The 27,261-nt window shown below is 39.9% G+C and overlaps 1 protein-coding gene across 1 annotated transcript in view; it reads right to left on the bottom strand.

The window, feature by feature from the left end:
• The window catches only part of Map3k3 (mitogen-activated protein kinase kinase kinase 3), a 90,984-nt gene that overhangs the window by 27,439 nt on the left and 36,284 nt on the right, over positions 1-27,261 (bottom strand). The window contains exons 4-6 of the mRNA XM_075990361.1: positions 26,827-26,926; positions 20,108-20,221; positions 7,639-7,759 (exon numbers count right to left, since the gene is read on the bottom strand). Of these exons, the coding sequence (XP_075846476.1) occupies positions 7,639-7,759; positions 20,108-20,221; positions 26,827-26,926 (335 nt within the window). The remainder of the gene's footprint in view (positions 1-7,638; positions 7,760-20,107; positions 20,222-26,826; positions 26,927-27,261) is intronic.

Genomic DNA, 27,261 nt, shown 5'->3' on the forward strand with positions numbered 1-27,261 from the left:
GTTCCAGAGAAGCCCAGGTTAGAGTGAGACCCTGTCTTTAAAAAAAAACAAAAAACAAAACTCTGGTAAAGAAGCGAAGTGAAGTTGGAGAGTTAAAGAGACAGCTCAGTGGTTAAGAGTACTTGCTGCTCTTAGCCACACAGCAGTTTACAATTACTTATAACTCTGTTTCCCAGAGATCTAATGCCCCTTTCTGGCCTCTGAGGACACTAGGCATGCACGTGATACACATACGCACAGGAACTCACACATAACACACTGAAGAAAAAAAAAGCCAAGGTGGAAATTTCTTAGCTTTAGGCAATCAGATTTTTAGGACATTCTGAACAGGATTTTTGCTGGGTTCTGCCTCTTTCTCTTCCACTAGTTTATGAAAACATGCGTACCAATTATTAAAAAATCTGAAATCCACTTACATTCAAGCATGCAGATTAGAAACATTTACTATGAGTGCCTGAGTTCTAAAAATTCCTTAGGGGGAAGTGTCAGTGCCTTGGTAGCCCACTTTTCTTGCTGTTCTCTCAGGAAGAATATCACTCACAGAGAGTTCAGCAGAACAAGGTTCATACCTCCCCAGACTCAGCTTAGGATCTTCAGAGAACAACTAAGTTTGAGAGCATTCTGCTCGTGTGGAAAGGGAAACTTGGCTTCCTAGTGGCAACAGGTATCTCAGAACATTAGGGTAGTAGGCACATGCAAATGTTTGATAAAATCGGGTTTCTTTTAGATTTTAAAGAAAGATTTATTTTTAATTTTACACACACACACACACACACACACACACACACACACACACACAGAGGTATTTACATGTAAGTGCAGATAACCATCAAGGTCTAAAAAGGGAACTGGATCTCCTGGCGCTGGAGTAACAGGAAGTCAAGAAGTTTTGAGCCACTTGACAAGGGTGCCTGGTGTGGGAAGTCCTCGTGTATGTGTTGCTTTTATTGGTTAATGAAAGAGAATCTGTTTCGGCCAGTGGCTTAGCAGAGTAGAGCTAGGAGGAAAAACTAAACTGAATGCTGGGAGAAAGAAGGTGGAGTCAGTGAGACGCCATGTAGCCACTGAGGGGAAAGACTCAAGTTGTCAGTGGAAACTTGCTGGTAGGCGACAAACCTCATGGTAAAATATAAAATAATAGAAATGGGTTAATTCTAGATGTAAGAGCTAGCTAGCAATACACTTAAGCTATTGGCCAAACAGTATTGCAAATAATATAGTTTCTGAGTAATTATTTTGGGTCTGAGCAGTTGGGACAGGTGCCAAGAACTGAACTCTGGTCCTCTAGAAGAGCAGTCCCTCCTCTAAACCACTGAGCCATCTCTCCAACAATAGATTTCTATCTTGATAAAAAAACCCACAATTCAAGAAATGGACTTTCTTCTCAAACCTTGTGCTGGGTAGTTTTTATGTTAACTTGACACAAGGTAGGGTCATCTGTGAGGAGGAACCCTCAGTTAAAAAAAAATGCCTACATCCTAAGCTTTTCTGGCCATCCAGCGGGGTGTGTTCCCTGCTACTGGCCTTCTTTACCCCATTCCACCCTGCCCCCAAGCACTTCTTTTCAAATCTGTGATGTCCTTGGATCCCCCAGCACAGCCTGCTTCAGGATGAAGGGAATCTGAGAGCCTGCTCCAGTGCTGAGGGGACCCAAGAGATGGCAGACCAAGAAAAACTCCCAAATACACAGTCAGCCCCAGCAAGATTGGACCAAGACGCCAAGACTATACTGGCCTCATTTGAAGGAAGAGATGGGCAGGCGCCAATGCAAGTCCTCCAACATCCTGAGAAGCAACATGATAACACCAGAATCCAGTGAATATGCAATAGGAAGACTTGAACATCCTAACCATGAAGAGGTAGAAGAAATCGACTTTAAATGTAACCTTATGAAAATAATAAACAGAAATGGAAGAGAAGACAAACAAAAAGTTAGAAGAAATTAATAAATCCCTCAAAGATATCCAAGAAAACCAAGAAAAAGCAATCAAACAGGTAAAGGATACAGTTCATGACTTGTGAAGACGGAAATAGAGGTAATAAAGAAAATACAAACTAAGGGATGGCTGGATATGGAAAATCTGGGTAAACAAACAGGAACTACAGAGACAAATATAACCAACAGAATACAAGAGATAGAAGAAAGAATCTCAGGCACTGAGGATAGTATAGAGGAAATAGACTCACTGATAAAAGAAAACAGCAAATCTAACAAATTCTTAACACAAAGCATCCAGGAAATCTGGGACACCATGAAAAGACCAAACCTAAGAATAATAGGGGTAGAAGAGAATTTCAGCTCAAAGGCCCAGAAAATATATTCAACAAAATTATAGAAGAAAACTTTCCCAACCTAAAGAAGGATATTCCTATAAAGGTACAAGAAGCTTACAGAACACCAAATAGACTGGATCAAAAAAAAATCCCCTCGTCATATAATAATCAAAACACAAAACATACAGAATAAAGAAAGAATATTAAGAGCTGCAAAGGAAAAAGGTCAAGTAACATATAAAGGTAAACCTATCAAAATTACACCTGACTTCTCAGTGGAAACCATGAAAGCCAGGTCTTGGATAGATGTGCTGCAGACACTAAGAGACCATGGATGCAAGCCCAGACTACTATACCCAGCAAAGCTTTCTTTCACCATCAATGGAGAAAACAAGATATTCCATGACAAAAACAGATTTAAACAATACATAGCCACGAACCTAGCCTTACAGAAAGTAAAAGAAGGAAAACCTCAACCCAAGAAAGCCAACAACACCCACAATAGCACAGACATCTGACAACTCTCCAGCAACACAACTCAAAGGGAAACACACAAACACTACCCCTCCCCCCAAAAAACCCGGAGTTAACAACCATTGGTCACTAATATCGCTTAATATCAATGGACTCAATCCACCTATAAAAAGGCACTGGTTAAGAGAATGGATATGAAAACAGGATCCAACATTCTGCTGTTTACAAGAAACAAACCTCAACCTCAAAGACAGACACTACCTCAGAGTAAAGGGTTGGAAAAAGGTTTTCCAAGCAAACAGACCTAAGAAACAAGCGGGTGTGGCTATCCTAATATCTAACAAAACTGATTTCAAACTAAAATCAATCAGAAGAGATGGAGAAGGACACTTTATACCCATAACAGAAACAATTCTGTTATGAAGTCTCAATCCTGAATATCTATGCCCCCTAATATAAAAGCACCCACATATGTAAAAGAAACATTACTAGAACTCAAATCACACATCAAACCCCACACACTAATAGTAGATTTCAACACTCCTCTCTCACCAATGGACAGTTCAACCAGACAGAAACCTAACAGAGAAATAAGAGAACTAACAGATGTTAATGAATTAAATAGACTTAACAGACATCTACAGAACATTCCATCCAAACAGGAAAGAATATACCTTCTTCTCAGCATCTCATGGAACCTTCTTGAAAATTGATCACATACTCGGTAACAAAGCAAACATCCACAGATACAAAAAAAATTGGAGTAACCACATATGTCTTATCGGATCAGCATGGAGTAAAGTTAGAATTTAACAATTCTATCCCCAGAAAGCCTACAAACTCATAGAAACTGAACAGTCAACTACTGAACCACTCCTGGGTCAAGGAAGAAATAAAGAAAGAAATTAAAGTCTTCCTTGAATTCAACGAAAATGAAGACACAACATACCCAAACCTATGGGACACTATGAAAGCAGTGCTAAGAGGAAAGTTCAGAGCACTAGGTGCCCACATAAAGAAAACGGAGAAAGCTCACATTAGAGACTTAACAGCACCTGAAAGCTCTAGGAAAAAAAAAAAGCAGACTCACCCAGGAGGAACAGAAGACTGGAAATAATCAAACTGAGGGTTGAAATCAACAAAATAGAAACACAGAAAACAATCCAAAGAATCAATGAAACAAAGAGCTGGTTCTTTGAGAAAAATCAACAAGATTGACAAACCCCTATCCAAACTAATCAAAAGGCAGAGAGAGAACACGCAAATTAACAAGATCAGAAATAAAAAGGGGGACATAACAACAGACACTGAGGAAATTCAGAGAATCATTAGGTCTTACTACAAAAGCCTGTATGCCACAAAATTGGAAAATGTAAAAGAAATGGCCATTTTTAAGATAAATACCATATACCCAAATTCAATCAAGACCAAGTGAACAATTTAAATAGACCTATAAGTCGCGAAGAAATAGAAGCTCCCAACCAAAAAAAGCCCAGTACCAGATGGTTTTAGTGCGGAATTCTACCAGAACTTCCAAGAAGAGCTAATACCTATACTCCTTAATGTGTTCCACATAATAGAAACAGAAGAGTCATTGCCAAACTCTTTTTATGAAGCTACAGTTACCTTGCCACACAAAGACTCAACCAAGAAAGAGAATTACAGACCAATCTCACTCATGAACATCAAAGCAAAAATTCTCAATAAAATACCAGCAAACCGAACCCAAGAACACATCAAAAAAAAATCATCTATTATGATCAAGTACACTTCATCCCTGAGATGTAGGGCTGGTTCAACATATGAAAATCTATCAATGTAATCCATCATATAAATAAACTGAAAGAAAAAAACCATATGATCATTTCATTAGATGTGAAAAGGCATTTGACAAAATTCAACACCCCTTTATTAAGATAAAGGTCCTAGAGAGATTAGGGATACAAGGATCATATCTAAATATAATAAAAGCAATATACAGCAAGCCGACAGCTAACATCAAATTAAATGGAGAGAAACTCAAAGCGATTTCACTAAAATCAGGAACAAGACAAGGCTGTCCACTTTCTCCATATCTCTTCAATATAGTTCTTGGAGTTCTAGCAATAAGACAACATAAGGAGATCAAGGAGATTCGAATTGGAAAGGAAGAAGTCAAACTTTCATTATTTGCAGATGATATGATAGTGTACATAAGTTACCCCAAAAACTCTACCAGAGAACTCCTACAACTGATAAATACCTTCAGTGATGTGGCAGGATACAAGATCAACTCAAAAAAAAATCAGTAGCCTGGGGTGGAGAGATGGCTCAGTGGTTAAGAGCACTGGCTGCTCTTCCAGAGGTTCTGAGTTCAATTCCCAGCAACCAATGATGGCTCACAACCATCTGTAATGAGATCTGGTGCCCTCTTCTGGCCTTCAGGTAGAACACTATATATATATATAAAATAAATAAATCTTTTTTTAAAAAAATCAGCCCCCCTGTACACAAAGAATAAAGAAGCAGAGAGAGAAATCAGAGAAACACTACCTTTCATGATAGCCACAAGTAGCATAAAGCATCTTGGGGTAACACTAACCAAGGAAGTGAAAGATCTATTTGACAAGAACTTTAAGTCTTTGAAGAAAGAAATTGAAGAGGATACCAGAAAATGGAAGGATCTCCCATGCTCTTGGACTGGTAGGATCAACAGAGTAAAAATGACAATTCTACCAAAGGCAATCTATAGATTCAATGCAATCCCTAACAAAATTCTTCACAGACCTTGAGAGAACAATAATCAACTTTATATGGGAAAGACAAAAAACCCAGGATAGCCAAAACAATCCTATACAATAAAGGAACTTCTGGAGACATTACCATCCCTGACATCGAACTCTATTACAGAGCCACAGTAATGAAAACAGATTAGTATTGGTATAAAAACAGACGTTGACCAATGGAATCAAATTGAAGACCCGGATATTAATCCACAAACCTATGAATACCTGATTTTTGACAAAGAAGCTAAAATTATACAATGGAAGAAAGAAAACATCTTTAACAAATGTTGCTGGCATAACTGTATGTCAACCTGCAGAAGAATGAAAATAGATCCATATCTATCACCATGCACAAAACTCAATAAAAACTTGACCACACTGAACCTGATAGAAAAGAAAGTGGGAAGTAGCCTGCAATACACGGGCAAAGAAGACCACTACTTATGTATAACTCTAGTAGCACAGACAGTAAGAGCAACAATGAATAAATGGGACCTCCTGAAACTGAGAAGCTTCTGTAAAGCAAAGGACACAGTCATTAAGACAAAAAGGCAACCTACTGATTGGGAGATCTTCACCAACCCCACATCAGACAAAGGTCTTATCTCCAAAATATATAAAGAACTCAAGAAAGTAGACATTAAAATTCTAAATAACCCAATAAAAAAATGGGGTACTGAAATGAACAAAGAATTCTCAACAAGAATTTCACATGGCCAAAAGATACTTAAGGACATGTTCAACTTCCTTAGCTATCAGGGAAATGCAAATCAAAACAACTTTGAGATACCATCTTACACCTGTCAGAATTGTTAAAATCAAAAACACCAATGATAACCTATGCTGGAGAGGATGTAAAGGGAACACTCATCCATTGCTGGTGGGAATGAAATATTTATTTATTTATTAAAGATTTCTGCCTCCTCCCCGCCACCGCCTCCCATTTCCTTCCCCCTCTCCCAATCAAGTCCCCCTCCCTCGTCAGCCCAAAGAGCAATCAGGGTTCCCTGCCCTGTGGGAAGTCCAAGGACCACCCACCTCCATCCAGGTCTAGTAAGGTGAGCATCCAAACTGCCTAGGCTCCCAAAAAGCCAGTACGTGCAGTAGGATCAAAAACCCATTGCCATTGTTCTTGAGTTCTCAGTAGTCCTCATTGTTCGCTATGTTCAGCGAGTCCGGTTTTATCCCAGGCTTTTTCAGACCCAGGCCAGCTGGCCTTGGTGAGCTCCCGATAGAACATCCCCATTGTCTCATAGTTGAACAAATGCTTTTGTAGTATGATTGGGCATCTCTTGGGTATATTCCCAAGAGTGATATTGCTGGATCCTGAGATAGGTTGACTCCCAATTTTCTGAGAAACTGCCACACTGATTTCCAAAGTGGTTGCACAAGATTGTACCATAAGAAAGCAGCGCTCTTTTGTGGAGTCTTAATCAACTCCTGCACCCAGCTCCTGCCCTGTTTGAATTCCTGTCTGCCCTGACTGTCTCCAATTATGAACTGTGACATGAAGAAGTAAGCAAGATAAACCCTTTCCTCCTTAACTTTTGGCTATAATGTTTCATCACAGCAATAGTAACCCTAACCAAGACAGACCCTGAGAAGTATCCGGAGGAACAATGTTATATAATACACAAGCCTGACTTAAAATTCTTTCCTGAAGAGGCCTAGTAGCAACTAACCTAACTTCTTTGCTATTCAACTGTAGATACTGTGCTAATGTTTCCAGGATAACTCAGTTGCCTTTCCAGGAGTTTCACTGGCTGGCATCTTATATGAAGCACAGGGTTTTTCAGAAATAAGAAAGAAATCTATGTACAAAACTGAAATGTAGACCTGACTCCTAATTTGACAGGGGCCCTGTAAGCCTTCTTACATCTGAGGAGATCCCTTTTGAAGGGATGTTTAAAAGAAATTTAACCGTGCCGTCACTTTATTATATTCTAAGGTCCTCAAGGGTCAGGGTCTGAGACTAGTCATGTCCTCTCTTCCCAAATAAAAGCATAGCATGCTACTTTGCATAGTGATAATCAATGAATATTTGATGATTGTTGAATAGTTGACTATATTAAACGTGAGTACATCCAATATACTAGGACAGGGAAGAAAAGAGTGAAATACTCACTGACAGAGAGGTGCCTGCTTCTGGGCTCAGGAGCTTGGTAGATGGTATTTACATCCCCTGCAGACTGGGAAGGCTTGATCCGAACCTGCCTGGACACTCCAGAGTGGGGAGAGGAACTGGTCTGTAAGAGAGGAGGAAAAGTGTGAGCTAGATTTGTAAGTAATCAGATCTGTGAAGGATCTTTGTCTTTCCTTAGGACTCCTCACACTCTTCAGGCACCTTTTAGTACACGGACTGCCAGGCTTTTCACCAAATCCCAACCCTCAATCTTCTTGGCAAATCACTATTTCCTTGATGTATTTTTACAGCCTCAGTAATAAATAAATACCAAATTCTGATGTTCAATTCAATGGATGATGATCCAGATACAGAATAACAGGCATTTGTGTAATAATCTGCCAGACGAGAAAGAGCTCTAAATACTTTCTCAGAAATTTATCAAGAGGCTGAAGAGGTGACTCAGAAGTTGAGAGCACTGGCTGCTCCTACAGAAGACCCAGGTTCAGCTCCCAGTACCTACATGGCAGCTCACAACTATGTAACTCCAGTTCCTTTCTGGCCTCCTCTGGGACCAGCACACATGTACAATACATATATACAGGTAAAAAAACCATTCACACATAAAATCTTAAAAAAAGTATCTAGTGAACAGCAGGAAAGTCATCTATGTGAAGATATTTCACTGCCCTACAAAATTCTGGCTACTAAATATATATTTAATTTTTTTCTTTTTTGGAGACAAGGTTTTATTGGTGGCTCAACTGGCCTTGAACTTGTGCTCTCCCTGTCTCAGGTGCCTGGGTGCTGAGATTATAAATACGTACTACCAAGCCAGATTAAATATGTACTTTACAAAGCCACTGAGGGGATCATGTGAGTGTCCCAGGGCCTTGCTGCTACCAGGGCCATAATGAGTGGCCTGTACTGTCCCCACCAGAGCCATGGTAACACCCAGGCCAGAGCTGCTGCCAAGGGCTGTATCTGTGTCCATGTCCCTGCTACAGTTGGGGTCTGTGATGGTGTCCATGGTCCATGTTGCTACAAAGGGTCATCTGAACCATGCATGGCTGAAATTCAAGGGCTGTGTGGAGCTGGTCCCACCCTTCACTGGTCTTGGGATAGCTGGCTCTGCCCCGTACTGGACACAACAGCAGTAGAGCTGGCCCCAATGGCATGGGCCTAGGAGACATAGTTCTAAGGGGGTAGTCCCAGTGGCCCAGACAGAACAGCTCAGCTACCACCCAAACGTGTACATCCTAGACCTTGGTTGGCCCACCCTAACATCTACCCCATCTATGACCCCCTGGAGTACCCAAAGGGACTGGTCCTACAGAACAATAACTTCAGGATCCCCATGACTCAGGGCAACAGCAGGATATCTGAGGAGTTCCAGTGAGGGTTCAGTGATAATGGTGTGACAGAGGCCTTGAACTGAACCAATGACTTATTGCAATGAACATTTTGTGGATGGGATCAATTGGACCAAAGGGTATATTGTGTGACACACCACAGCACACAGTGCCACTAAGATGAATGAAGAGGTGTTAGAAATATGGAATAAGGTGTTTTGTTGCTGTTTGTTTGCTTGTTTTTAATTGATTTGTGGGGATGTTCCTTTGGGGATGATGCTGCAGGGGTTAGGGGAGAATATAGTGGGACTGAGAGGTGAGTGGGATTGGGGTTCATAATGTGAAATTCTCAAAGAATCAATAAAGAATTATGTTTAAAAAAACAAAAACAAAATAAAACACCAGGCAGGTGGTGGCACACACCTTTAATCCCAGCACTTGGGAGACAAGCTCCAGGACAGTCAGAACCGTAGCACAGAGAAACCCTGTCTCAAAAAACCAACAAAATAAACAAAAAAAAACAAAAAAAAAAACCCAGTCACCTGGGGGGGCAGTTTGAGCTGCTCAGTGAGTAAGAGCGCTAACTTTGCAAGCACGAGGGCTTGAGTTTAGATTCCAGTACCTATGGAAAGAGCCAGGTGTGGCTGTGTGTTCCTGTAACCCCAATATGGAAGGTGAGTAGGGTGCTGAAGGCAAGAGGGTCACTAGAGCTTGCTAGCCACTAGCCTTGCTCCAGGTTCAATAAAGAGACTATAACTTAGGGAAATAAGGTAGTGTGTGATATAGTAGAGTACCTGATGTCCTCCTCTGGCCTATCTGCATTTGCATATACATGTATTTATATACCACACACACACACAGAAAGGTAACTCAATCTGTTCTTTCTTCCACAACTGTTAATTACTCCCCTTACAATAAGAACTCAGCTGCTTCAAAGCACAAAAGTTTACATGCAAATCATTTGGGCTCATGTTCAAATGGAAAAGGCAGTCAAGTTGGAGATTGAAGACCTCAGAACAGGGTCAGTAGCCTTCCTGCACTCACCCTTATTTTGTGCTAGCCTAGTCAAGCTGCCCAGGTGAGAAATCAAAACAATAAGTGGGGTTTTACACTGAGAAAGTTTAAAACTGAAAATTGCAAAAAGAGTGCTATTAAGAGTAGAAATAGGAGCTACAATTTGGGCCAAAGTTTTTACTTGCTTCTCTATATCTCTTCTACCTCCCAACGGGGTCAGGGGGAAGTACCACATAAACAATCTTTATATCCTGTCCTTCAGGAAAAAGACTTCCCACTTCTAGGGGCAAGTTCAGCTGCCAAGCAGCCTTCCCTTCCCTAGTCTTTCCATGCCAGACGTCATCACATGTAGGGTTGTCTTGACAAACTGTCTTGTTCTAACAGGAAGTTAGAACCAAGGGGAAGTGAATGTTCTTGCTGAAGCCTCCAATGTGCAATAGCTCTCTGCTGAGAGTCAGAAAGGAAAAAACAGCCAAAACCACACACTGGGGGGAAAGGGCAAGAAGGGGCCCAGTAGCCCTGAAGTTAGGGAAGGAGCTGCATGATGAGTGCCCAAGGCCATCTGCTTAGATACAAAGCCTTTTATGTTGTGGAGACTGAATGAATCTTGGCAGCATGGATTTGAAATGCATCAAAGAACATATACTCTAACCTTCAGTTTTAAAAATCTATAAACGGGGGAGGGGGGCTGGAGAGATGATTCAGCAGTTAAGAGCATTAGCTGTTCTTTCAAAGGAGCCAGGTTGGATTCTCAGCACCCACATGACAGCTCATATACTGCCTGTAACTCCAGTTCCAGGGGACCCAACACCCTCCTTCGACCTTCATGGGCATCAGGCACATATGCAGTGCAGGCAATACACAGAAATAAATAAAGCTGGGCTGATGAGAATGTAGCTCAGTTGGTCGGGTTCTTACCCAAAGCCCTGGGTTCAATCTCAGCACTGGGTAAAACTAGACATGGTGATATACACCTGTAATTCCAACACTTCGGAGGTAGTCAGGAGGATCAAGGAGGTTATCCATCCTCAGCTACCTAGTGGGTTTACAACCAGCTTGGGTTAGAGATAGCCTCAAAACAAACAAATAGTAGCAAGGCTGGAAAAGGCAATAATAAATAATAAGGAGATTCACAGTAGAGAAACAAAATGGCCAACATTTATCAATGATGAGAATTGGAGAGCAAAGATACAGTATGCTGTAGTAGTGCTCTTCAGTATCATTTCTAGCGCCAGTCTATGAACTGGTGGCACACTGGTCCTCTCTCAGATAACCAATGACAATAATCCTGGAAGCATTTTATAGCAGTTTCTTAGAGTAACTTTATATCGACTGAATGTAATAACTAGTACGGGCTTATTGTTTATAAGTGTCTATTTTTTTTTGTTTTGTCTTATTTTTGATTTTATGGATAGGGGTCAGATCCAAGGCCAGGAGCTTTGATTTACTAAGCAAGCATCCACCTCAGAGCTGCCTATAAACTCCAGTTTGTCTACTTTATATTTTACAATTCACTTTTTTTTTTCCAGACAGGGTCTCTATTATATAGCTCTGGTTTTTCTGAAACTTACCATGTAGACCAGGCTCACCTTCAGCTACGAGCGATATTCTGTCTCCCAAGTGCTGTGATTAAAGGTATACACCACCAAGCCTAGCCCACCTTACTTTCCAAATAAATAAATGCAGTTAATAAAAAATTGGAAATTAAAGGCCAAAATTAATATTTCATGCAATGTATACATAGATGTGGATGACATAGATTAACCATGGGAATCTTTCCTTCATTACTCTCCATCTTAAAAAAAACTTTGTTTATAAACAACTATTTATGTATTTACTATTTCTGTGTGTGCATTTGCACAGGTAAGATGGATTATATAAGTCAGTTCTCGTCTTCCAACATGTAGGCTTTAGGGAGCAAACTCAGATGATGATGGCTGGCAGGCAGTACCTTTACTTTCTGAGCCATCTCACTGCCCTCTACTATTATTTCTGTTCTTTTAACAATTTTTTGTGATTTTTTTAATATTTGTTGAGTTTATTGAGCTCTACATTTCTCTCTGCTCCCCTCCCTTCTTCTCCCTACCCCTTCAACCCTCTCCCAAGGTTCCTGTGCTCGCAATTTACTCAGAAGATCGTGTCTTTTTCTACTTCCCATGTAGATTAGATCCATCTATGTCTCTCTTTGAGTCCTCATTGCTGTCTAGGTTCTCTGGGATTGTGAATTGTAGTCTGGTTTTCTTTATGTTTAAAAACCACTTATGAGTGAGTACATATGATAATTGTCTTTCTGGGTCTGGGTTACCTCACTCAAAACAATGTTTTCTAGCTCCATCCATTTGCCTGCAAATTTAAGATGTCGGTTTTTTTCTGCTGTGTAGTAATCCATTGTGTAAATGTACCACATTTTCCTTATCCATTCATCAGTTGAAGGGCATTTAGGTTGTCTCCAGGTTCTGCCTTGACAAACAATGCTGCTACAACCATAGATGATTATATGTCCTTGTGGCACAGTTGAGCATCTTCTGGATATATACCCAAAAGTAGTATTGCTGAGTCTTGAGGAAGGTTGTTTCCTAATTTTCTAAGAAATCACCACACTGACATCCAAAGGGGCTATACCAGCTTGCACTCCCACTAGCAATGCAGAAGTGTTCCCTTTACCCCACAACCTCTCCAGCATAAGTTGTCATCAGTGTTTTTGACTTTGGCCATTCTTACAGGTGTAAGATGGAATCTCTGAGTTGTTTTGATTTGCATTTCCCTGATGACTAAGGATGTTGAACATTTATTTAAGTGTCTTTCAGCTATTTTAGATTCCTCTGTTGAGAGTTCTCTGTTTAGGTCTGTACTCCGTTTTTTGATTGAATTATTTGTTCTTTTGATGACCAATTTATTGAGTTCTTTGCCATTTGAGGAGATCAGACCTCTGTCTGATGTAGGGTTGGTAAATATCTTTTCCCATTCCGTAGGCTGTAATGTTATCTTGTTGACCATGTACTTTGCTTTACAGAAGTTTTTCAGTTTCAAGAGGTCCCACTTATTATTTCTCTTAGTGTCTGTGCTACTGGGGTTGTATTCAGGAAGTGGTCTCCTGTGCCAATGTGTTCAAGTGTACTTCCTGTTGTAATAAGAGCAGCGGGGCTGCATCCCCAGCACCCCGCCGCCCGCACGGCTAGCCTTACCCGAAATAATTACACAGAAACTGTATTCTTTTAATCACTGCTTGGCCCATTTCTATCTAGCCTCTTCTCGGCTAACTCTCACACCTGGACTAGCCCATTTCTAATATTCTATGTAGCACAGCTAGGTGTGCTTACCGGGAAGATTCTAGCCTAAGTCCATCCTGGGTCGGAGCTTCATCGCGTGCATCTTCCCTGGAGCAGGGAGCATGGCGTCTCTCTGAGGCATCTGCTCCCGAGAGGAGAGCTGTGGAGTCTGAGCTCACTTCCTCTTCCTCCCAGCGTTCTGTTCTGTTTACTCCTCCCACCTATCTTCTAACCAATGAGGGCCAAGCAGTTTCTTTTTATTTAACCAATGACCTTCCTCCATCAACTTCCCACTTTCTCTTCTATGAGATTCACAGTGTGACTAGCTTTATGTTGAGGTATTTGATCCATTTGGATTTGAGTTTTGTGCATGGTGATAGATGTGGATCTATTTTAATTTTCCTACATGTTGATATCCAGTTATGCCAGCACCATTTGTTAAATATGCTTTCTTTTTTTCCATTTGATATTTTTTGCTTGTCAAAAATCAGGTGTTCAAAACTGTGGATTAATATCCAGGTCTTCGATTCGGTTCCATTGGTCCTCCAATGGTTCCTGTTTTTATGCCAATACCAGGCTGTTTTCAGTACTGTAGCTCTGTAGTGGAGTTTGAGGTAAGGGATTGTGATGCCTCCAGAGATTCTTTTATTGTACAGGATTGTTTTAGCTTTCCTGGGTTTTTGGCTTTTCCATATGAAGTTGAGTACCATTCTTTTGAGGTCTGTGAAGCATTTTGCTGGGATTTTGATGGGCATTGCGTCGAATCTGTAGATTGCTTTTGGCAAGATTGCCATTTGTACTATGTAAATTCTACCTACCCAAGAGCATGGGAGAGCTTTCTACTTTCTGGTGTCTTCTTCAATTTCTTTCTTCAAAGATTTAAAGTTCTTATCATACAAGTCTTCCACTTATTTGGTTAGAGTTACTCTGAGATATTTTATGCCATTTGTGGCTATTGTAAAGGGTGATGTTTCTCTGATTTCTTTCTCAGCCCATTTATCATCTGTGTACAGGAGGGCTACTGATTTTGTTTTTTTGAGTTAATCTTGTATCCTGCTACATTACTGAAAGTGTTTATGAGTTGTAGAAGTTCCTTGGTAGAGTTTTGGGGGTTGCTAATGTAAAATATCATATCATCAGCAAACAGTGAGTTTGACTTTTTCTTTTCCGATTTGTGTCCCCTTGATCTCCTTTTGGTGTCTTATTGTTCTAGTTAGGACCTCAAGAACTATATTGAATAGATATAGAGAGAGTAGACAACCTTGTCTTGTTCCTGATTTCAGTGGGATCGCTGCGAGGTTCTCTCCATTTAGTTTGATGCTGGCTGTTGGCTTGCTGTATATTGTCTTTATTATGTTTAGGTATGTTCCTGTATCCCTGCTTTCTCCAAGACCTTTATCATGAAGGAATGTTGTATTTTGTTGAAAGCTTTTTCAGCATCTGATGAGATGATCGTATGGTTTTTATTTTGCAGTTTGTTTATATGGTGGATTACTTTGACAGATTTTTGTATGCTGAACCATCCCTGCATCTCTGGGATGAAGCCAACTTGATCATGGTAGATGATGGTTCTGATGTGGTTCTAGGATTCGGTTTGCCAGTATTTTATTTAGTAATTTTGCATCAATGTTTATGAGTGAGATTGGTCTGTAATTCTTTCTTAGTAATGTCTTTAAGTGGTTTGGGTATCAGGGTAATTGTAGCCTTATAAAAAGAGTTTGGAAATGTTCCTTCTGTTTCTATTGTGTGGAATAATTTGAGGAGTATTGGTATTAGTTCTTCTTTGGAAATCTTGTAGAATTCTGAGATGAAACCATCTAGTCCTGGGCTTTTTTTGGTTGGGAGACTCTTGATGACTGTTTCTATTTCTTCAGCAGTTATAGGTCTGTTTAATTTGCTTATCTGGTCTTGATTTAATTTTGGTAAGTGATATTTATTCAAAAAGTTGTCCATTTCCTTTAATTTCTCCAATTTTGTGGCTTACAGGTTTTCCAAGTATGACCTGATGATTCTCTGGATTTTCTACATGTCTGTTGTTATGCCCCCCTTTCATTGCTGATTTTATTAATTTGGATATTCTCTCTGTGCCTTTTGGTTAGTTTGGATAAAAGAAGTTTGTCTACTTTGTTGATTTTCTCAAAGAACCAACTCTTTGTCTCTTTGATTCTTTGTATTGTTTTCTCTGTTTCTATTTTGTTGATTTTAGTTCTCAATTTGATTATTTCCTGCTGTATAGTTCTCTTGGGTGAGTTTGCTTCTTTTTGTTCTAAAGTTTTCAAATGTTCTGTTAACTCACTAGTGTGCGATTTTTCCAGCTTCTTTATGTAGGCATCTAGTGCTATGAACTTTCCTCTTAACACTGCTTTCATTGTGTCCCATAAATTTGGGTATGTCATATGGTCATTTTTATTGAATTTAAGGAAGTCTTTCATTTCTCCCTTTATTACTTCCTTGACCCACTGATGATTCAGGTGAGCATTATTTAATTTCCATGTGTTTGTGGGCTTTCTGGAATTAGTATTGCTGTTGAATTCTAGTTTTAAGTCATGGTGATCTGATAAGATACATGGGGTTATTCCAATTTTTTTTGTATCTGTTGAGGTTTGTTAGTTACCGAGTAGGTGGTCAATTTTTGAGAAGGTTCCATGAGGTGCTGAGAAGAAGGTATGTTCTTTTATGTTTGGATGGAATATTCTATAGATGTCTGTTAAGTCCATTTGAGTCATAACATCTGTTAGCTCCCTATTTCTCTGTTCATTTTTTGTCTGACTGACCTGTCCAGTGGTGAGAGTAGAGTGTTGATCTCTCCCACTATTAGTGTGTGGGGTTTAAGTGTTCTGTCTTCCAGGTACACCAGAAGAAGAAATCAGATTCTGTTACAGATGGTTATTGGGCACTGAACTCAGGACCTCTGGAAGATCAGTAAGTGATCTTAATGGTTGAGCCACCTCTCCCGCCTCCAGCTTTGCTTTATCAAATGTAGCTTTAAAGCAGTGGTTCTCAACCTTCCTAATGCTGCGATCCTTTGAAACAGTTCCTCATGTCGTGGTGACCCCAACCATAAAATTATTTTCATTGCCACTTCACAACTGTAATTTTGCTACTGTTATGAATTGTAATATAAACATCTGTTTTGTTCAATGGTCTTATGTGATCTCTGTGAAAGGGTCATTCCTGGGGGCTGGAGAGATGGTTGGAGGCTGGAGAGATGGCTCAGAGGTTAAGAGTACTGGCTGCTGCCGGGCGGTGGTGGCGCACACCTTTAATCCCAGCCCTCGGGAGGCAGAGGCAGGCTGATCTCTGTGAGTTTGAGACCAGCCTGGTCTACAAGAGCTAGTTCCAGGACAGGCTCCAAAGCTGCAAAGAAACCCTGTCTCAAAAAACCAAAAAAAAAAAAAAAAGAAAAGAAAAGAAAAGAAAAGAAAAAAAAAGAGTACTGGCTGCTCTTCCAGAGGTCCTGAGTTCAATTCCCAGCAACCACATGGTGGCTCACAACCATCTATGATGAAATTTGGTGCCCTCTTCTGGTGTGCAGGCATACATGCAGGCAGAATGCTGTATACATAATAAATAAATAAATCTTTTTTAGAAAGAAAGAAAGAAAGAAAGAAAGAAAGAAAGAAAGAAAGAAAAGGTCATTCAGCCTCCAAAGGGGTCGAGCCCCACAGACTCAATTCAACTAATTGCTAATTCAGTCTCTCTTTTTTTTTAGTCTATTTATTTATTATGTATACAGTATTCTTGATATTCTGTCTGCATGCATGCCTGAAGGCCAGAAGAGGGAACCAGATCTCATTACAGATGGTTGTGAGTCACCATGTGGTTGCTGGGAACTGAACTCAGGACCTTTGGAAGGGCAGGCAGTGCTCTTAACCACTGAGCCATCTCTCCAGACCCCTAATTCAGTCTCTTTTATAAGGAAGGGGGGTTTGCTAAAAGTGATCAACATTTGCTAACAATTTGTGCTGGTAATCTTATGTCAACCTGACATAAACTAGAATTATCTGAAAGGAGGGAACCTCAATTGAAAAAAGTGCCTTCATAAGATGCAGCTGTAAGACATTTTCTTTTTTTTTAAATATTTATTTATTTATTATGTATACAATATTCTGTGTGTATGTCTGTAGGCCAGAAGAGGGCACCAGACCTCATTACAGATGGTTGTGAGCCTCCATGTGGTTGCTGGGAATTGAACTCAGGACCTTTGGAAGAGCAGGCAATGCTCTTAACCACTGAGCCATTTCTCCAGCCCCCATAAGACATTTTCTTAATTAGTGATTAATGGAGGAGGGTTCAGCCCATGGTGGGTGGTGTTATCTCTGGCTGGTGGTCCTGGATTCTGTAAGAAAGCAGGCTGAGCAAGTCATGAGGAGAAAGCCAGTAAGCAGCACCTCTCCATGGCCTCTGCATCAGCTCCTGCTCCAGGCTCCCACTTCTTTTGATGTTGGACTGTGAAATGGGAGTGTAAGCCAAATAAAACCTTTCCTCACCCTCTTGCGTTTTGGTAATGGTGTTTCACTGTAGCAACAGAAACCCTAACTAAGACAGAGTTGAAAAAGCACTCCTGGGGGCTGCAGAGATGGCTCAGCAGTTAAGAGAACTGGCTGCTCTTTCAGAGGTTCTAAGTTCAATTCCCAGTGTACGCGTGCACAGGAGCGAGTGCATACGCGTGCGCGCACACATACACAAAAGAGCTCACAACCATCTATAATGGGATCTGACGCCTTCTTCTGTCATGCAGGCATACATACAAATGGAGTATTCATGTACATAAATAAACTATATTAAAAAAAGCACTCCTTATGTATTATTAAGATAAAGGGCAGGAAAGTGTTTCAAAACAATGATACAGCTCTTATTCTTAGGGAGTTTGTAATCTTTTGTGATATAATTTACAAATATGCAATGCAAAATCAATTACTAAACAAAATGTGAACTAGTATAAAAATAAATCCAACTGAAGGAGTAAGAAATAATAAAAAAAGGTTACAGCAAGAATGCTGATAAACTGTAATAGGTAAAATCAAACTACTTGCTAAAATGTCAAAGACAGTATTCTAGGCAAGTATTCTAACACTAAAATATATCCCTAGCTGCCTTAGGCTCCACTTAGGTCTTACCTAATAGGCTAGTAAGAATGACAATGAGGGGGTGAGGAACTTGAAGGATAAATGAAATGGTATATATCTACTTTGGAATATTTTCCCAACATATCAGACAAACAATACATTTGGGATTAAGAAAATCTCTCTTTGCCAAGTGTAGTGGCACATGCCTTTAATGCCAGCACTCAACATATAGAGCAGGTACATCTTTGAGTTCAAGGCCAGGCTGGTCTTCATAGTGAGTTCCAGATAACCAGAGTTTATATATATATATATATATATATATATATATATGACCTCAGGAAATGGTTCACTAGTTAAGAGCACTTGCTGTTTGATGTAGGATTCCCTTCTGTATGCTGTGAATACCTTTGGTGAATAAAGAAACTGCTTGGCCTGTTGATAGGGCAAAACTTAGGTAGGTGGGAAAAACTAAACTGAATGCTGAGAGAAAGGAGAAAGAGTCATGTAGCCCCGCCAGAGACAGACTCCAGAACTTCACCCGGTAAGTCACTGCCACGTGGCAATACACAGATTAATAGAGATGGGTTAAATTAATATGTAAGAGTTAGACAATAAGAAACGAGAGCTAAAGGGCCAAGCAGTGATTTAATTAATACAGTTTCTGTGTGGTTATTTTGGGAGTCTGGGCAGCCAGGAAACAAGCAAGCAGCCTCCCTGCAACAGCTGTTTTTGCAGAGGACCTGGGTTCAGTTCCAAGTGCATACATGGCAGCTCACAATTATCCGTAATTCCAGTTCCAGGAATCGATGTCCTATTCTGACTTCCATATGCTCCAGATATGTATGCACATGGCACACCTATATTCAAGCAGCCAAAACACTTATACACATAAAAGAAATCTAAGTATATAAATGGAGCCTGGTGTAATGGTGCCTTTAATCCCAGCACTCAGGAGACAGAAGTAGGCTAACCTCTTGAGTTCTACACTAGTGAGGGCTACATAGTGAGACTTTACCTCAAAAAGACAAAATAAAATAAAATAAAATGGCAGCATAAGGGTCAGTCCACCTAAACTATTCTGATATGCTATGTCCGTCATTCTCACATAACCATTCCAGTTAGTTGTCTTCAAGTGTAAGGAAAAGAAAGAGTGCCAAGAAACCTATCAGAACATGCATTTTCAATGATGGCAAACAGGTCAAGATTGTAAGCATGCTCACAAAATATACACCCCAAGGGACCATTCAGTAGAGGAAATTGTATAAGAGATAATTCCCAGACATTTGGTAAAACATTTTAAGCTGGCAAACTGCAAGAAGCCCTCCAGTCTATGGCTATTTTTTCCAGCGAAAAGAAGTAAAAGTATTTCTCATTTATGTCTCAAAGGCAAGGCAAGGCTACTAAGTTGTGGGAGTCTCAAATCCTTGACAACTAGTCCTCGTAGCTAAACCCTATACTATACAAAAATATCTCTTATTTAGATCAAAATCTAATCAAAGGACTGTGCATGCATTTTTTTCTCTTTTATCATGAAATGTTTTTTTGACTCCTCCCCCATGCTATTAGTAAAATAATCTTTGTTGTAACTGACCCTAACAATCTGGCTCCCAGGGAAATCAAATGTAGAAGACTTGCTGGTCATTTACAGGGCTGGACTGAAAGTCATACTCTTATTTTGGCAGTGGCTAAGAAACACAAAATCCTGTCAAGTAAACAAGGCAAGACTGAAGGAATATAAGCTTTGTCTTCTGTGACAGGGGTTACTTACATGGTTTCTGTCTTGGGATAACAGTAGTATTCTAAGGCTTTTCATGCTTGAGCTTCTATCCAAAATGTCAATTGCTTTATCAAGATCATCTTGGTTTTTCAACAGGATGGAGAGCTACAACAAATAGACACAGAAAAAGGAAATCAAACAAAATACAAATCTATTTTAATGCTTTAGTTTGCAAAAACAAAATACTAAAAATATGTTTGGAGAAAACACTTTCTTATGAGATCCAGCTGAAATTATAATAAGGTTTGTTTTCTCGCAGTATGCAGCAATTCTTCAGTAGATTTACAAAGCTGTGCATCCATCAGCTCTTTTCAATCTTAAAATAGTGCTCTCACTTACCCATTTATAGTCCATTCCCCTTCCAACTACCAGTGCCAGGCAGCCACCAGCATATTTTCTCTCTCTCTAATATATATGGAATCATACAGCTCATATTCAATTCTCTCTCTCTCCTCTCCTTTCTCCCTCTCCTCCTCCTTTTCTTCTTCTTCTACTTCTTCTTCTTCTTCTCCTCCTCCTCCCCTCCCTCCCTCTGTGTGTGTGTGTGTGTGCAGATAACCCCCACTTACTGTAACATGGAGAGGACATTATGAGCACTAAAATTAAAAAAATATTTATTGTGTGTACAAGGCATTTGTGTTTGATGTATGTGTATGCACAGACTTGCGAGTTTGGGTGTGTAGATATTGCAGTGCATGTGTGGAGGTTAGAAGACAACCTCGGATCCCAGTGTTCACCTTCCACCTGGTTTCAAACAATCTCTGTGTTGTTTGCCACTGCAAAAGCTAGACAGATGACCTGCTATGAGTGTCTAGGGATTCTCTTGTCTCTGACTTCAATCTCACTGTAAGAGCACTGGGACAGACATATGCTACAATGCCTGGTTTTTGTTTTTTTTGTTTTTTTGTTTTTTTTCGAGACAGGGTTTCTCTGTGGTTTTGGAGCCTGTCCTGGAACTAGCTCTCGAATTCACAGAGATCCGCCTGCCTCTGCCTCCTGAGTACTGGGATTAAAGGCATGCGCCACCACCACCCAGCAAAATGTACTTTTTTTTTTGGATTTTTCGAGACAGGGTTTCTCTGTAGCTCTTTGGTTCCTGTCCTGGAACTAGCTCTTGTAGACCAGGCTGGCCTCGAACTCACAGAGATCCGCCTGCCTCTGCCTCCCGAGTGCTGGGATTAAAGGCGTGCGCCACCACAGCCCGGCTACAATGCCTGGTTTTTGCAGTGGCTCTCTGGATTGAATTTAGGTCTTCACACTTAGACTGCCAGTGCTTTACCCACTGAGCCAGCTCCCTAGCCCAAGTACTTAATATTAAAGATGAAAAAGTATACTTTACCTAGTACCTAGCAAATGTTAAAACTGTGTATGCTAAAAACAAAATTCAAGCAAAAGCCCAATTAATTTATTCAATTCCTAACTTATAAGGAGATAAGAATTCTAAATCCCAAATTGGAATAAACAAATAATCAGTACTAAATTTAAAAACCTCAAATCTATTCATAGGATAGGAGAATGTTTTATAATTCATATCATATTGCACAAACGTTCCTCCCTGAGAAACAAGAAGTAACAGGAGTAGGATGTAGTTCAGTTGGCAGTGTGCTTGCCTAGCATGTAAGAAAACATTACATTCAAGCCCCAGCACTGCATCAAGCAGGCATAAGGGATGTACACCTATAATCCCAGCCCCTGGGAGATGGAGGCAGGAGAATCAAAAGTTTGAGGTAGGCCTGAGCTCCATGATATTGGAAAGAAAGAAACAGAAAGACAGATGGACAGAGAAAGAGACAGAGAGTGAAAGAGAGAGTCCATTTTGGGGGTATATGTGTATGCTAAAACAAAATTCAAGCAAAAGTTAACAAGCATGTTAACTTCAAAAAAAAAGAAAAAGAAAAAAAAAAACTAAAGACAATTTTGCCAGTGTATCGGGTCTAGTAGAACATAGACTATATAAGAACTTTTACAATTCAACAATAAAGATTCACTTTTAAAATAAGCAAAGGATTTAAATAGATAATTGTCCAATAAGCACAAGAAAATACGCTCTACATCACTAGTCATTAGGAAAATGCCTATCAAAACCACAATATCACAGCATTTCATATGTACCAGGACTATCAGAAAAAGGGAATGGAATATGTTGGTGCACACTGTACCCAGAACTCAGGCTAATAGCTCACAGATAGAGTGCTTCCCTAGCATGCTGAGACCGGGAAAAGGGTGAGAGAGGAGGCAGGAAATAAGTAATGGTAAGATTGGTGGAGAATTTCAGTTCTCATACATTGTTGGTAGGATTGTTTAATGGTATAGACATTATAGAAAACTTGGGAAGTTAAAAAGTTGCTGTACCTAGCAATTCTATTTCCAGCCATATGTAACAACTGAAAATACATGTTCATATAAAACCTTATACATAAAAATACTGAAAGCACTAGATGCATGGATACATAAAAAGTGGTATACATAGCTGGGTGATGGTGACACATGCTTTTAATCTCAGCTCCAGGAAGACAGAAGCAGGCAGATCTCTGTAAATTTGAAGCCAGTCTGGTCTAGAAAGTGAGTTCCAGGGACATCCAAGGCTACACAGAAAAACCCTATCTTGAAAAAAATCAAAAATAATAAAGTGGTATATATCCATATAACTGAATTTTTATTATTCAGCCATAAAGAGTAATAAAGTACTGATATATGCTACGACATGAAAGCAAAGGCTTAGGCCGGGCGGTGGTGGCACACGCCTTTAATCCCAGCACTCGGGAGGCAGAGACAGGTGGACCTCTGTGAGTTCGAGGCCAGCCTGGTCTACAAGAGCTAGTTCCAGGACAGGAATCAAAAACTACGGAGAAACCCTGTTCGAAAAATCAAAAAAAAAAAAAAAAAGGCTTAGTGGAAGAGTAAGGCATAAAAGGCTCTATAGTATATGATTCTACAGATATGAAATATTCAGAATAAGCCAAACCAAGGATACAGAAATTAGGTTAAGTGGCAACTAAAATCTGGGGAGAGAAGAGACTGGGGAATGACAGATAATGGGTCTAAAGTATTTCTTTAGAAGATGAAACTGCTTTGAAATTAGCTGGTGATTTCGGCTGTATAACTATGAATTCAATGTAAACCGCAATGAATCTGATATTTTAATGGGTTGAATTTTAAGATAAGTGAATTATACCTCAATAACTAGTATGACAAAAATATATATTAAACTATAATTAATTTCTTATTGGGGAGTCCAAAATCCTGACAAGCAGAGTTTAAAGGGAGAAAAGAAAGGAATTGAGGGTTTGTTAGTTTTGTTTTGTTTGGAGACAGGGTCTCTCTATTTAGCCCTGACTAAATAATTTTTAATTATTTATTTTATTTTATTTATTTATTTAGCTTTATTTTATGTGCATTGGTATGAAGATGTCAGATCCCCTGGAACTGGATTTTCAGACAGTTGAGAGCTGCCCTGTGGGTGCTGGGAATTGAACCCGGGTCCTCTGGAAGAGCAATCAGTGCTCTTAACCACTGAGCCATCTCTCCAGCCCTGAGATCCTCCTTCTCTGTTCCTGGATGTTGGCTTTAAATGTATGGGCCACCATGCCCAGCAGAATTAACGTATTTAAAATTAACAAAATACAAAATGATCAACTCCACATCACTGACCTAAATATAAAAGAACATGAACTAGCCAGGCGGTGGTAGTGCACGCCTTTAAACCCAGCACTCAGGAAGCAGAGGCAGGTGGATCTCTGTGAGCCTAAGACCAGTCTGGTCTACAGAGTGAGTTCCAGGACAGGCTCCAAAGCTACAGAGAAACCCTGTCTCGAAAAACTAAAAAAAAAACAAAACAAACACACACACACACACACACACACAAAACAACCCAAAAACCATGTACTAATGTAACAGCAAGAATTCTTGATATATGGCTTTAGAATTAATATATATATATACATACACACATATATATGTATATATATATATATATGTATATATATATATATATAGTAACATTTTGAGTAGTCACTTTGTTGTCAAGAATGGGGAGCAAGGTATGGTGGCGGCAGACTTGGGAGACAGAAGCAAGATTTCCAACAAGTTCAAAGCCAGCCTAATTTCTAGAGTGAATTCCACACCAGCCAGAACTTCATAAGGAAACACATCTCAAAAAAAGAAAGAAGGGGAAAGAGTTTGAAAAAGATCTGGAATTCCTCTATGCATGTGTGTATGTGCATGCTGTGGTTGGGGTGTACCTGGACATATATGTTGAGGTAGAATTAGAAGGTAAAATCTTCTTCAATTGCTTTCCACCTTATTTTTCAGACAGTTTGTAAGCCTAAGCTCAGTGATTTCACGAGACTGGCAAGCCACTAAGCCCCAGGGATTCTCCTTCCTTGCACCTGGCCTAGGTGTTGGGGAATCTGAACTCAGGGCCTCATACTTGGGAAGCAAGCAGTTTGATAACCAAGCCCTGACTCAAGCCCTTGATTCCTTTTGTTGCTGATTTTAGTTTCTCAAGACAGGGTTTCTCTGTGTAGCTCTGTCTGTCCTGGAACTCACTCTGTAGACCAGGTTGGCTTTGAACTCACAGAGATCTGCCTGCCTCTGCCTTCCAAGTGTAGGAATTAAAGGTGTGCGCCACCACACTTGGCTTAGTCCTTGATTCTTAATGGAATTCTTAAAGGAAAAATAACTGAAAGAGGGGGGAAAAGTACCAAGTCATCTACAGAATCCTTTGTTTCTGCAGTGCTGATGAGCTCAACAATGTGAACCTCAGTCTCTCATGTAATGACTCAATCTCCTTTTTATTGAGATTTATATCCTAGATAGAAAATGTCTTAGTTTACTCAGGAGGCAGAGGCAGGTAGATCTCTGTGAGTTTGAGGTCAGCCTGGTCTACAAGAGCAAGTTCCAGGACAGGTTCTAAAACTACAGAGAAACCCTGTCTCAACACCCCCCCCCCAAAATAATTTGCAGCTATATTTTTTATAGTTAGTGATTTACTTACCAAATTTGCCATATTTCAAAATTTACTAAAAAAAACCTAAAGGTCACTGGGTGTGGTAGTGCATGTCACTTGTAATGTCAGTACAGGAGAAGCAAAACCAAGACTTCAATTTTAAGGCCATCATTGGCTACTTAACAAAATCTTGTCTAAAAAACCAAAACCTCCAGCACCTAAGGGCAGGTGTGGGTGCGCACCTATAATCCCAGTGCACAACAGCAGAAACAGGAAGGCCCTAAGTTCAAAGACAGCCTTGGCTTCATATTCAGACTATCTTAAATGACAAAACCAAAAATCCTTTAATATATATATGGTACAGAAGAATTGTCTGTATTCTTCAATCATGTATTTTAATAAAACACTGATTGGCCAGGCAGGAAGTATAGGCGGGTCAACCAGACAGGAAGGAGAGGTGGAGTGATGAGAACAGGAGAATGCTAAAAAGGAGGAAGTCCATTCCTCTCACTCCTGCACAGACCACCAAAGAAGCTGAATGTAATATACCCAGCTGAGAAGGTACCGAGCTATGTGGCTAACATAGATAAGAACAATGGGTTAATATAAGCTATAAGAGCTAATAAGTAGCCTGAGCTAATGGGTCAATCAGTTTTATAACTTATGGAGATCTTTGTGTGATTTTCTTTGGGACTTGCCAGCTGTGGGGTACTGGACAAGACAGAAACCCCAACAAGCTGGCACTCATGTTACATATATACGCACATCTCAACAGCTACCAATTTAGGGACTAAACTACTAGAGAGAAATTTTCTAATTTGCTATCAAATATAAAACTGTATTTTTATAAGAGGGTTAAGGATAGAGCTCAGGGGTAAAGGATGTGCATGGCAGACTCAGGTCAACTGTCACCAACATTATTCCTTTAAGATACATCTTTTCGGGGCTGGAGAGATGGCTCAGAGGTTAAGAGCATTGCCTGCTCTTCCAAAGGTCCTGAGTTCAATTCCCAGCAACCACATGGTGGCTCACAGCCATCTGTAATGGGGTCTGGTGCCCTCTTCTGGCCTGTAGGCATACACACAGACAGAATATTGTATACATAATAAATAAATAAATAAGATGCATGTTTTCTATTACATAAGCATAAATACATTGCCTTCCAGACTAAAAGAAACTGTGAGCCTAAACCAACTGTAACCTTTCTTAAGAGCTAGAAAAATAAAGTAATATTCAAAAGAATTCCTAGTAGAAATTTGGAACAGGAATAAATAAAGACTGTTGGGGAAAGGAACAGAATAAATTGTTAATCAATGGATTAGATGCTAACTTTTAAAACAAGCTACAGTTAGAATTAAACAATGAAGGAAGAAGCTAGCCTTTATGAATATAATAGATGATCTATCCCATAGTTCCTTATACCTTCTCAGCTCCTGCTGAAATCTCCACTTTTGTTAAGACTGTGCTAAGGAAAACAATAATAGCAAAAACCTATTATAAAATATAAACAAAGAAAGCCTTGGCTCTGGTATCATATCTTATCTCACCATGGGATAAGATGTTTCTGAATAAGGAAGATCCAAGTAGCTATATAATTTCTCATCTAGTGAATAAAAATCCCTGTTGTTGCAGTTAATAAGTGGCTCCAGAAACAGAAAACCTGCAGATGATATTAAAGAAATGAACTAACAAATTTTCAGGTAAGAAGTGAAAAAATACACATGGCTGTCCCTCTTGGGCCTTCCCCGTCCATCTTTCTCACCTCATTATTCATGTAATGTAAATCAAGAGGCTGCCCGAATACTGTTGTCACCTTGTGCTCCACATCTTCATATCTCACAGGCCGGCCAAATGCTATAATTCTAAAGGAGAGGAAAGAATGTTGGTTAACCATATATTCAAAAATTAGAAAGTGTCGTAATTACTTTTCTATTGCTGTGAAGAGACACTATAACCAAACAACTTACAAAAGAAAGCACTTAACTGGGGGCTTGCTTACAGTTTCAGAAAGTGAGTCCATGACCACATGGTGATGGGACAGGCAGGTAGGCATGGTAACGGAACAGTAGCTGAGAGCTTTTATCTCATCCACAAGCATCAGAAACTGGTCCTAGGTGAGCTTTTGAAACCTCAAAGCCCACTCCCAGTGGCACACCTCCTCCAACCCACACCTCCTAATATTTCCTCAACAGTCCAA

This window comes from Microtus pennsylvanicus, chromosome 11 (genome assembly GCF_037038515.1).
Source record: "Microtus pennsylvanicus isolate mMicPen1 chromosome 11, mMicPen1.hap1, whole genome shotgun sequence".
Lineage (NCBI taxonomy): Eukaryota > Metazoa > Chordata > Mammalia > Rodentia > Cricetidae > Microtus > Microtus pennsylvanicus.